Below are 13,450 nucleotides of genomic sequence, written 5' to 3'. Positions count from 1 at the left end.
AAGACCAAAAACAGTACAAAACAAGTTACAGCACACACATACAAGAATGACATTTATCCTGCAAGGCTAGTTAAAAACACCTGAACATATTCAAAAATACGGGGGTTTGGTCACACTATATGGTCAATATAGAGCTAAGCCCACTTACTGCGACATAGTACCCTGAATTAGTGGGTCCTACCCTAGTAATAGAATGAAAGAACCTTTGTCTCAACCCCCACTAATTAGGGGTACTTTGTCGCAGTAAGTGGGCTTAGCACTATATAATATATAATAAGTGGAGGGAGATTTCTGCAGCATAATTGGCAAGTACAGATAATACAGATAGTACAGTATATATAAAATAATATGTAAAGTGGTTGGAGGGAAGCTTCAGAATGGCATAGATGCTTTTATTAAAAATTATGTGAGCAGACTGCAGTTCCTCTTTTTTGACTAGGGACAGGAACATCTGAGAAAGCAGAACCTTTGCCTATGCCATGTCTAAAACCAAGCCCAAATACTAAAACGGTTGCATTGGAACAAAAGCAAATTTCTGACGGTTCAGTACCCAACCTGATTGACATTTGATGCCAAGGTCTGAAATAATTGCTCCCTAAGCAGGTCGTCAAGGTAACCCACTATTGGGGGGTACTCCAGGTAATCAATCCCAGAAGCAGAGCCAAAACATTGGGAGGGATTATGCCTGGCAGGGAAATCTGCCATTTTTACCCATTTTCTGTGATGTACGATTAAGAATGTTGTGAGTAAATGCACTTTTTGAGGTGCTGTGTTTTTCTACTTGGACCAAGCAAAATACGTCAAAGTCTTGCATCATGGATATTACCGAGTTGTGGACTCCCTCTCCTCACGACCGGAGCTTTAACATGCTGCTAAATCAAGAGACCATGAAGCAGGATGGCAAACCAGACCTTTGGTTCCTCTTTAAAAGTTGTTATACGCTCTGGAATGACCTTCTGTTCATTGTTTACATGAGATTTACCCGACAGTTACATAAAAGGTTTGGCTCATTGCTATTGTCAATTCCTGTACCTGTTGCATATTCTCTATTCTTTTTGTCTGAAAACTCTTTTAAATAAAAATATTGTAAATATAAAAATATCGTAAAAGAAAGTTGTTACACGATTTATGTGGCACGGTCCCACTGGATGCTGATCAGAAAACCCTCCAGTTGAGATGACAAGCGTTATAGACTACCAAACCACTTGAAGTTCCAGAATGTTGATTGGGAGTCAGGATTTCTCTAACTTCCAAGTCCCCTGAACCAAAAGGGTGCCCAGGCCTACCCCCCAGCCTGTTAAGGCTGGCATCCTTTTTGATGATCTTCCAAGATATCAGAAGGAAGCATTTTCCAGGTCAGAGACAATCTGGTCTTTCGTGTCAGGCAAATTGGTCTGTTGGCCATCATGTCATCGTCCAGATATCACACAATAGGGATGCTCTGGGAGCATAATGAGGCAAGCAGAGGCGCAAGAACCTTGCTGAATACATGGTGGGTGGAAGGCAGACTAAATGGCAGGGTCATAAACTGGAGGTGCTGGGGTCCCATAGCAAAGCAAAAAATGGCCACTGGACTAGAAAAATAGGGACACATGTATGTGTCCACAATATCCATGAAGGCAGGCTATGACAGACCTAGTGAATTCCATATAAAATATAGGGGGGAAATTAAGATTTTCAGGGCCTTTAGATGCAAGATGGGGCAAATGCTCCCTTTTGCATTTGCAATTGTGAAAATGTGGGAATAGACTCCTTGAAACCTTTCCAATAAAGTTACTGGGGCAAAAACCCTTTGCTCCAGAAGACTTGCGAGCAGTGGTGGCTGGTGCTCAATATTTGGGGGCGGGACAAACAAAGCTGCCCTCCCCCCCCCTCACTCGCACATAACGCCACCACAAACCCCCCCACCCCCATGACATTGTGTGAATGTCACACAACTGGATGGGATCAGGGCGCAGTGCTCTGTGCCCCAAGCCCACCCTTTTTTTTAGCCTCAGGCTCCAATCATGTGCTTCAAAGAAGAAAAAAAAAAACACATTGAAATCCATGCGTCCAGCACCCTGCATGTAGATTAGGGGCCGGGCACATGAATTTTAGGGGCGGTGCCCCTGCGCCCCTAATGGAGCAACCGCCACTGCTTGCAAGGGCTACATGTTAATCTAAATGGTAATACCACAAGGTTGGAAGACAAGAACCAGGGAGGGACTTAGAAGGGGGAACTCTAGTTTTTAGAGAAAGTAAAATCACCTCCCTTGCTCAAGCAATTGAGATACTGTTTGTTCAAATGTCTGCAAAGGCTGATAGACATCCCCCCATTTTGGAAAGTTAGGTGCCCCACTATGCTGAAGAAATACTGGCCTTCAAGTTTGGGTTCAGGGATTGCAGTGAATTTGGGCTCCTAGCTTGGGGTCGGCCTTAGAGACTGAAGCCTGTAAAGAAAGAAAGGAACTCAAGCTCAGAGGGGTGATTTCTCTCAGCTTCAGATCTAGGCGTCTATTGTTGTGGTAGATGAGTGATCTTACCCCTCTTAATGTCCTTGATAAGGGAGTCCATGGCACCCATGGAATGAACTAATCGGTTTCGGGAGGCCGACATCGTGGGATCCCTGGACAGGTAAGTGTCTTTACAGTATATTAAAAGTAGTCAGCTACAATCTTTTTTTTTTTCTTTTAAGAGGCTGGAACACCGCTTTAATCTACACAGTAGTGCAGAGCTGTCAGCATAAACTCTAAACATAAATAGGGAATTAATTGGTGGCAAAACTGGATCCCTTGCCATGAGATAAGTTCACCCCACAATGTTTGAGGGACCAACATTTAGGTCAGGGGTTGGCAACCCACGGGCCGCACCCGGCCCGCCACCGCTAGACATCCAGCCTGTCAGTGCCTGTGATTAATTCAGGGGGACACAGCCCGAGGACACGTTCACCGCTGTCCTCTTCATTGGACAGCAGCGAGCGGCCAGTATTACAGAGCTGGATGGGGGTGGGAACCGATGGAGTTAACATTTTTCATTACACAGCAGGTGATTGGTTGCTGGGCGATCCTAGCAACCAATCACCAGCCTGTTAATGTTAAAGGTTAACTCCAGCAGGTCCTGCCCGCTGGAGTCCTCTATAGGGATTGTCACAACTTTATTACATTGGACACAGACTATCAACTCCAAGGACAACTCACCACCTAATAAAGGCCTCTTTAACCATCTCAATACAGTGCATTTTAACCCCCTTCCTGCCCAAGCCATTTTTCAGCTTTCAGCGCTGTCACACTTTGAATGACAATTGCGCGGTCATACAACACTGTACCCAAATGAAATCTGGTGATCCGGCCAGTAATGTTTTTCAAAAGAACAAGCTCTCCAGCAGAATATATCAATTACAAAGATGGGACAAACCATTTAACATTGACAGGGGTGTTTACAAAGATCAGCTTTAATTTATGTAAAACCTTTATCCCAAAAGGAAAAAAAAAAAAATATATAAAAAAAAAAAAAATAATAAAAAAAAAAAAAAAATTATATATATATATATATTTGCTGTAACTGCCAATAAGGTATTAAGCTGAGGTTTGGCTTCAATTTGTTTGTATCTAATTCTTCACTAGCACAGATCACCAGTTAAAAATACATACAGCCACCAAATCTAATTATTGGGTAAGCTGCCGGAAGTGGTTCCGTCGGAAATATTTAGAACATGTTCTATTTCTAGGTCCGTCAGAATTTTCAAAAAAAAAAAAAAAGTCTGATGAGGCATACACACGATCGGAACATACGATGAAAAGCTTCCGTCTGACTTTTTCTGTCGGACATTCCGCTCGTGTGTATGCGGCATAACAGTTTGCTCATTACTGCTAATGTCAGCTCATTGTATACCATCATCAGTCATTCTGATGCCATTGTTGCAGTTAAATGGGCATGGTTACGTTCTGATTTGTGTAGCAAACAGAGAAAGTTCTTATTACAATGTTTGAAATTTTGTTTGACCAAAAAGTATTTTTGGTACAATAAGAATTTTTATTTACAAACTATGGGCGTTGCTATGGGGGCGAAATTCACGCCCAGTGTTGCTAATTTATTTATGGCATTGTGGGAAGAGGAAAGTGTTTTTAAAGATCCCTCACAACAACTGAAATGTTACAATTGATACACTGACAATCTCGTCATGATATGGGAGGGAGACGTATAGTCCGGAGATTTTTATGCTTAAATTGAATACCAACAAGATTAATAGCTCTCTTTCGTGGAACATTGATTCTCAGACGATTGTGTTACTTGATTTGGAGATTTTCAAGGATGGGGATTCATTTTAAACTATAGAATCACTTTAAGCCTTCTGATAGAAATGGTTACATCCCATTGGATAGCTACCATCACAGAAGTTGGCTTTGCAACATTCCTAGGGGACAGTTCATCTGTCTTAGACGCAACTGTACCTCTAGTGATGATTTTTTGGTTCAATCCAACATCTTGGCAGACAGATTCCAACAAAAAGGTTACAATAAGAATGACATTCAGAAGGAAATAACAAGGGTTGGTTCCTTGAATAGGACCGACCTTATCTCTGACTCCAATAAGAAGGAAGTCAAACATGAATTTAAAATTATATTGGATTATAATATTTAACACAAACAGTTCGAAAAAATAGTGGGAAAACATTGGGAGATATTAAGAAAGGATAAGGTCTTGGGAGCTGTCCTTCCCTCACGCCCTTTATTTATATATAAAAGGGCTCCTACACTGAGGGATATTATAGCTCCAGGGGCTATTGATCCTCCCATTTTCAAAGAAAACAGGATTTTTTCGTTTCTAACAGGTTTTTATGCCAGTGGACGCTGTCAAGCGTGTAAACAGTGTAAATTCAATAATAAAAACGAAAGGAGTTCACTTCCTTTTCTACCAAGAAATCTTACACGATTAGGAATCTTATTACGTGTGGTACTTTTGGTGTGGTCTACATGCTGGAATGCAATTGCGGGCTCCAGTATGTGGGCCGCACCTCACATCCACCTTTTGTGGATTTAACATCACTGGTGAAGGCTTTCTGGGACTTGTTGTCCACCAATTATCTGGACTTTTTCTCATCATTTTTAGATTCTGGCACTTGTTCACCAACGTTTTGGAATTTTTCTGTTTGTGCTACACTTTTATCCTGTTTTACGTTTACTATTTTGGATTATTGTGAAAATTCTTTCAGTGTTCAGCTTGTATACAAAGGGGGTTGTTATTTTTGCACTGATTGCACCCTCTGCTTTTTACATCTCTGAGTATCATCTGATGCTGTTCACTTCACTGGGTATATGTGAGGGTTTACAACCACTTTAACCACTTCAGCCCCGGAAGGATTTACCCCCTTCCTGACCAGAGCACTTTTTACAATTTGGCACTGCGTCGCTTTAACTACTAATTGCCCAGTCATGCAATGCTGTACCCAAACGAAATTTGCGTCCTTTTCTTCCCACAAATAGAGCTTTCTTTTGATGGTATTTGATCACCTCTGCCGTTTTTATTTTTTGCGCTATAAACGGAAAAAGACCGAAAATTTTGAAAAAAAAAAATATTTTCTACTTTTTGTTATAAAAAAAATCCAATAAACTCAATTTTAGTCATACATTTAGGCCAAAATGTATTCGGCCACATGTCTTTGGTAAAAAAAAATGTCAATAAGCTTATATTTGTTTGTGCAAAAGTTATAGCATCTACAAACTAGGGTACATTTTCTGGAATTTACACAGCTTTTAGTTTATGACTGCCTATCTTACTTCTTGAGATGCTAAAATGGCAGGGCAGTACAAAACCCCCTCAAATGACCCTATTTTGGAAAGTAGATACCCCAAGGAAATTGCTGAGATGCATGTTGAGCCCATCGAATATTTATTTTTTTTCTCCCAAGTGATTGACCAATGACAAAAAAAAAAAAAAAAATTTACGAAAAGTTGTCACTAAATGATATATTGCTCACACAGGCCATGGGCATATGTGGAATTGCACCCCAAAATACATTTAGCTGCTTCTCCTGAGTATGGGGATACCACATGTGTGGGACTTTTTGGGAGCCTAGCCGCGTACGCGGCCCCGAAAACCAATCACCGCCTCACTACCTATCACAGTTTTGAAGGCCATAAAATGCCCAGGATGGCACAAATCCCCCCCCCCCCCCAAATTTTCCCATTTTGGAAAGTAGACACCCCAAGCTATTTACTGAGAGGCATGTTGAGTCCATGGAATATTTTATATTTTGACACAAGTTGCGGGAAAATTACAAACTTTTTTTTTTTTTGCACAAAGTTGTCACTAAAGGATATATTGCTCAAACATGCCATGGGCATATGTGGAATTACACCCCAAAATACATTCTGCTGCTTCTCCTGAGTACGGGGATACCACATGTGTGGGACTTTTTGGGAGCCTAGCTTCATACGGGGCCCTGAAAACCAATCACCGCCTTCAGGTTTTCTAAGGGCGTAAATTTTTGATTCACTCCTCACTACCTATTACAGCTTCGAAGGCCATAAAATGCCAAGATAGCACAATCCCCCCCCCTCCCCCCAAATGACCCCATTTTGGAAAGTGGACACCCCAAGCTATTTGCTGAGAGGCATGGTGAGTATTATGCAGCTCTCATTTGTTTTTTAAAATAAAGAAAGACAAGAAAAAAATTTTTTTTTCTTTTTTCAATTTTCAAAACATTGTGAAAAAAGTGAGGTCTGCAAAATACTCACTATACCCCTCAGCAAATAGCTTGGGGTGTCTACTTTCCAAAATAGGGTCATTTGGGGGGGGGGGGGGGTTGTGCCACCTGGGCATTCCATGGCCTCCGAAACTGTGATAGGCAGTGAAGAGTGAAATAAAAAATTTACGCCCTTAGAAAGCCTGAAGGCGGTGCTTGGTTTTCAGGGTCCCGTACGTGGCTAGGCTCCCAAAAAGTCTCACACATGTGGTATCCCCGTACTCAGGAGAAGCAACAGAATATATTTTGGGGTGTAATTTCACATATTACCATGGCATGTTTGAGCAATATATCATTTAGTGACAACTTTGTGCAAAAAAAAAAAAAAAAAAATTTGTCTTTTTCCCGCAACTTGTGTCACAATATAAAATATACCATGGACTCGACATGCCTCTCAGCAAATAGCTTGGGGTGTCTACTTTCCAAAATGGGGTCATTTGGGGGGGGGGGGGGGGGGTTGGAACTGTCTTGGCATTTTATGCACAACATTTAGAAGTTTATGTCACACATCAGCCACTCTTCTAACCACTTGAAGACAAAGCCCTTTCTGACACTTTTTGTTTACATGAAAAAATTATTTTTTTTTGCAAGAAAATTACTTTGAACCCCCAAACATTATATATTTTTTTAAAGCAAATGCCCTACAGATTGAAATGGTGGTTGTTTCATTTTTTTTTTTTCACACAGTATTTGCGCAGCGATTTTTCAAACGCATTTTTTTGTGAAAAAACACACTATTTTAAATTTTAATGCACTAAAACACACTATATTGCCCAAATGTTTGATGAAATAAAAAAGATGATCTTAGGCCGAGTACATGGATACCAAACATGACATGCTTTAAAATTGCGCACAAACGTGCAGTGGCGACAAACTAAATACATTTTTAAAAGCCTTTAAAAGCCTTTACAGGTTACCACTTTAGATTTACAGAGGAGGTCTACTGCTAAAATTACTGCCCTCAATCTGATCTTCGCGGTGATACCTCACATGCATGGTGCAATTGCTGTTTACATTTGACGCCAGACCGACGCTTGCGTTCGCCTTTGCGTGAGAGCAGGGGGGGGGGACAGGAGTGCTTTTTTTTTATTATTATTTTTTTGCTTTTTTATCTTATTTTTAAACTTATTATTGTTATCTCAGGGAATTTAAATATCCCCTATGATAGCAATAGGTAGTGACAGGTACTCTTTTTTTGAAAAAATTGGGGTCTATTAGAACCTAGATATCTCCTCTGCCCTCAAAGCATCTGACCACACCAAGATCGGTGTGATAAAATGCTTTCCCAATTTCCCAATGGCGCTGTTTACATCCGGCGAAATCTAAGTCATGAAATGCTCGTAGCTTCCGGTTTCTTAGGCCATAGAGATGGACAGGAGAGCCAGAGAAAAACATGGAAGACGGTGGGGGGGTGGGGATATTCCCTCCCACTGCTTGTAAAAGCAGTCTAGAGGCCAATTAGCCGCTAGGATTGCTTTTACATGAAAGCCGACCGCTGGCTGAAAAGAATGATACCAAGATGATACCTAAACCTGCAGGCATCATTCTGGTATAACCACTCAAAGTCCAGCAACATACCAGTACGTTGCTGGTCCTTTTGGGCATATATTGTAAACTTTTTTTTCATGCAGCCTGTGGGCTGAACGAAAAAAAGATATTGATCGGTGGGTATGCCCACCATTAGAATACCTCCCTTCATCCACCCACTTCTAATGATGGGCATACATGCACCGTTTATATATGCCGAAGCATGGGGGCATCCTCCTGCAAAAGGTAGGAGCAAATCGCTCCTCCACCCACTGCTGCCCCCACGATTCGGCATATATGCTGAAGTATGTAACTGTGGTGGTGAAATCACCTCCGACAGCGCTGGAGTCACGGCTTTATGTATCGGAGCAAACGCTGTTGCTGTCAAGATAAATAAATCCGCTCTGCAGCTGAATGGGGTACCTGAAAACAAAAAATGGTTACCAAACATAATAAAAACATAACAATAAAACATTGCAGAATAGAATACAGTAAAAAAGAGCAGAACAATAGAAAGAAGAGAAAGAACAATAAAAACGACAACTATTTTTGGTTTTTATTATTTTATATTTTTTTTGTGTTTTGTTTTTTACATTTTTTTTGTAACTTTAACTTTTGTAACTGGTACCAGGCTTGGGTCTCTCAAAATGCGATGGCATCTTGGGAGACCCTGTGAAAGTGTGTCCTAGTCTGTGCAGTGCTGTACCCTATGCTAAGACTCAACTAGTGTATGGTAGCGTTCAAAACATTCACCAATGCAAAGACCAGGATTGTCAGGACAGGAGGAACAATAATACCGAGTGTCACGCCTAAATCCGCGCTTGCTGCAGACACAACATCTTTTTTGGGGGGCTCATTGGGTAGGGGTACTCGGGAGGACATAAAGAAAATGCCTCATGCAGCCAGCTTACTGCATTTGGTTGGGAAAGGTGAGATGAAGCACCGTCTGGACACAGAAGGGCTCTGACGATCTCTTCCTGGAATTTAAGGAAGGATCCAGTCCGTCCTGAAGCTCTGTATAGCACATAAGCGTTCAGCAAAGCTAATTGAAATAAATAAAAAGACACTTTTTTGTACCAGCGTCTGGCCTTACGGGCAACTAGGTACGGCGCCAACAACTGGTCGTTGAGGTCCACCCCTCCTATATTTTGGTTATATTCGTGGACACAGAGGGGTTTCTCCACAACACCAGTCGCCGTAGTAATTTGGACCGTTGTGTCTGCATGAAGGGAGGTAAGAACGAAAACATTCTTATTATCCCTCCACTTCATAGCGAGCAAATTATTAAACTGCAAGCAGGCTCTCTCCCCCAGCCTAAGACGGGAATCTACAAGCCGCTGGGGAAAGCCCCGGCGATTAGGTCGCACGGTGCCACATGCTCCAATCTGATGATCAAAAAGGTGACTAAAAAGTGGCACGCTCGTGTAATAATTGTCCACGTACAAGTGGTATCCCTTTCCGAATAAGGGTGACACCAAGTCCCACACAATCTTGCCAGCACTTCCTATGTAGTCAGGGCAAGTTGTCGGCTCTACGTGACTATCTTTGCCCTTGTAAACCATAAAACTACATGTATAGCCTGTAGCCCTGTCACAGAGCTTATACATCTTGACCCCGTATCTGGCACGCTTACTGGAAAGGTACTGTTTGAATGACAAGCGGCCAGAAAACGTAATCAGGGACTCAACGCAGACAACTTGATGGGGAGTAAACAAGTCTGCAAAACGTTGGTTGAAGTGGTCTACGAGGGGCCGAATTTTGTAGAGCCGATCGTATTCAGGGTCTCCACGAGGACGAGAGTTCATTGTTGTTGAAGTGCATGAACCGCAAAATCTGCTTGTATCGTGCCCTGGCCATGGAGGCAGAGAACACGGGCTTATGGTAAATTGGGTAAGTGGACCAATATGACCGCAACTCACTCTTTATTTATGCCCATGTTGAGGGAAAGGCCCAGAAAGATCTTAAATTCGGAAACCGTAATTGGTTTCCAATCTCTGGCAAGGGAGGACTGGGGAATAGTGGCGATGTGTTGACCAGCGTACAAATTGCTTTGGTCCACAATAGATCTATATAGATCTTCGGTGAAAAACAGTGAATAAAAATCCAGTGACCTAAAATCAACTGTTTCCACCTGAATGCCGGGTTGGCCAGTGAATGGGGGAAGTACGGGTGCTGCAGAAGTGGTGGGTTCCCAATTCGGATTGGCGAATGCAGCAGGAAGGGCACTATGGGCACGACGGGCCTGTGTTCGTCTTCTTGGTGTGAGCAGGACACTACTTGTGCTTGCTACCTCGCCAGCTTGAACTGCACTTATGGGACTCGCCACGTCACCAAGTGCTACTGCAGTGCTGGATATGCGACCAGGGTACGCGATTTTGCCTGCCCGTGCCATTCTGCCGCAGTATATCTGCGTTAGGCGGTCGGCAACTGGTTAAGATGCGTACAACGATTTTGCTATTTCAGGGTTATCTGATGAAAGGTTTTCAACTTAGGATTTTAAGGCCTCTTTTGCACACTGTAGCTTGAAAAGGCTCAGTAAAGCTTTTATTTTTTTTTTACCGAGCTAAAATACAGCCCATTATTGAAATGTTCCTATGCACTCAGGCCCGTAAACAAGCGCCGTGCATTTTTCAGCAAAAAAATAGAAAAATCTGCTTTTTTTGTTCAATAATTAACGCCTCATGCGTGCAAATGTCTATTTACATATTCTGCATAACGAGAAGAAATACGTTTACAAGCGGAAATGCACGAAAATACATACAAAAAAAGTCTGAAAAAGTAGATGCTCAAACAGGAGAATCATGTGCAAGAAGCCTAAAGAGATCTTGCCAGCACTACTTTTGTCTATACTTTAATACTTCTTTAAAAAGGCAAGCATCATACTCAACAAAAGCCCCTTCAATGAATTAAACCATGAAGATGGTTATTTCTGACTCTTTAACCACCAACGTGCCCACCATATAGTACATTGACAGCGGAGCGGGGCTGCTCTCATTCTGGGCCGACGTCATATGATGTTGGCACATTCAAACAGTGCTTGTGCGCGATCGAGAGCGCATCGCGGTGCTGTCAGTGGCGGCGTGTCCCCAGGATACAGCTGGTCACCAACAGTGGTAATCAGCCAATGACCCGGCTGTTTACCACGTGATCACCGTGATCCATTCACAGACGAACAAAAATGTAAACACAGACCGATAACTAGCTGTTACCAGCTCTTCTCCCCTCATACACCGTTTCCAGTATGAGGAGAGAAGAGCCAGGGATCAGTGAGTTACTGATCTGTCTTGTTAGTGTACTGCACCAAGCACCACAACAAGTGAACCTGTCACATCGCCCATCAGCAGTGTAACAGTCCTCATCAGTGCCCAGAAGAGTTACTTTCACCCCCCAGTGCACCTGTCACCCCATCAGTGCCCATAAAGTGCACCTGTCATCAGAAACTGCCATCAGTGAGTCAGCGGTGCACCTGTCACCCATTAGTGACCGTTGCCTGTCGCCCATCTGTGCCCATAAAGTGCACCTGTCACCAGAGACCGTGATCAGTGCCCATAAAGTGCACCTGTCACCCATCAGTGACTGGCACCCGTCACCCATCAGTGACCTTCAGCAGTCATCTGTCACCCATGAGTGCCCAAATAAAGTGCACCTGTATCTGACCGTCAGTACCTGTCACGCAGCTGCCCATCACCAGAGTACCCGTCGCACAGCCCATCACCAGAGTACCCATCAACAGCCATCGGGAGTCCAGTACCAGCCATGTCCAAAAAAGTTTACAGCCGTGAGAAGGCATTTCAGATCCTCAGCATGACCGATGAGAGCAGCTTGGAGTTCTCAGTGTCAGATTCCAATTCAGAGTTTGAACGGATTGAAAGCAGTGGATCTGTGTCCCTCCTAAAAGGGTACGGCGTTCTGAAAAAAAGACAGCCACCAGCGATAGACCCCAGGATGAAATGCCTAGGCCTATTACCAACGCTGTAGTATCTCCCCCAAGTACCAGCACTGGAGTGTCACATTCCCCAGGAGTCAGGGCCACTACATAGCTCCCAGATGCTCTTGCTAACCCAACATGGCTGCCTTCCAACTTCGGATCAGCAAACATTCCCCCTTTTACCGCACAGCCAGGTGTGCAGGCCAATACCAAGAACTTCTCTGAAATTGATTTAATTTATTGTTGCCTGACACTTTGCTTCAATTTACTGTGGATCAGAAAAATCTATTTGGAGAAAACTGACTTTGGAGGAGTTCAAATTGTTTATGGGCCTCACCCTTAACATGGGGCTTTTAAAAAAAAAAATAATTCAGGACATGCCTGAATGCACTATATTTAGTGCTTTATTACTTATTTGATTACAAAATTGTATAAAGGTTCCGTCCAGAAACATGAGAATAAAGAATATTGTGTTTTGTACATTGATTTTCATATTCCTTATTCTCAGGGTTCTGGCTGGAACCTATACACAATTTTGTAATCAAAGTAGTAATAGAGCACTATATATACACCTTTTTGGTATAGGGTGAGAACCCCTTTAAATACATCAATTTTACACATTGACATATCTCACTGTTTGTCACTTGGTTAATTGCACTCTCACCTGAGAAGAGTGACTTACCTAGGAGGGTCACTCTTCAGGTGACGGGCAGCACCACTAACCCCTATACTTATATACTTTTTCACACTGTTAGTGCCCTAACTTTGGAGCCCCCCGGGGAGGCAGCAGCCCAGCCTATATCTAAGCGCGGAATTTACCAATTTATTTATCTATGTACGCGTCTTTCCTTCACATACTGTATATTACAGTGAGTAACATTTTAATAACATTTTACAAATAAATTCATAGATTCTACTTTACCTCCATGAAGTGAAAGGCAGGGATATGACGCTCTCATTAAGTCTTTGAGTAATCCATCTGCGTGCTCTTGTTTATCAACAAAAATAATGACTGATCCTTTTTCTTGGTAATGCCCCAAAAGCTCCAGTAATTTAAGAAACTTTTTTTCTTCCTCGATCACAATCTTAAAAAAAAAAATATATATATATAGTTTACTATTTCTACCTAAAAAAGTACCTAGAATGTGTGCTTATCTTATTTGTGAGACTGGCAAGAACATACTATGAAACAGTGTTAATATTTTTTTATCGTACATCATGGGACACAGAGCCATAGTAGTTACTATGTGGGCTATAGGCCACCTTTAGAT

The 13,450-nt window shown here is 42.3% G+C and overlaps 1 protein-coding gene across 1 annotated transcript in view; it reads right to left on the bottom strand.

Moving 5' to 3' along the window:
- Nucleotides 1–13,450, bottom strand: part of DDX46 (DEAD-box helicase 46) — a 380,459-nt gene that overhangs the window by 125,222 nt on the left and 241,787 nt on the right. The window contains exon 15 of the mRNA XM_073620805.1: nt 13,102–13,264. Within this exon, the coding sequence (XP_073476906.1) occupies nt 13,102–13,264 (163 nt within the window). The remainder of the gene's footprint in view (nt 1–13,101; nt 13,265–13,450) is intronic.

Source organism: Aquarana catesbeiana, linkage group LG03 (assembly GCF_042186555.1).
Source record: "Aquarana catesbeiana isolate 2022-GZ linkage group LG03, ASM4218655v1, whole genome shotgun sequence".
Taxonomy (NCBI): Eukaryota; Metazoa; Chordata; class Amphibia; order Anura; family Ranidae; genus Aquarana; species Aquarana catesbeiana.
Note: the sequence above shows the minus strand (reverse complement) of the source record. Positions and strands in the feature narration are given on the sequence as shown.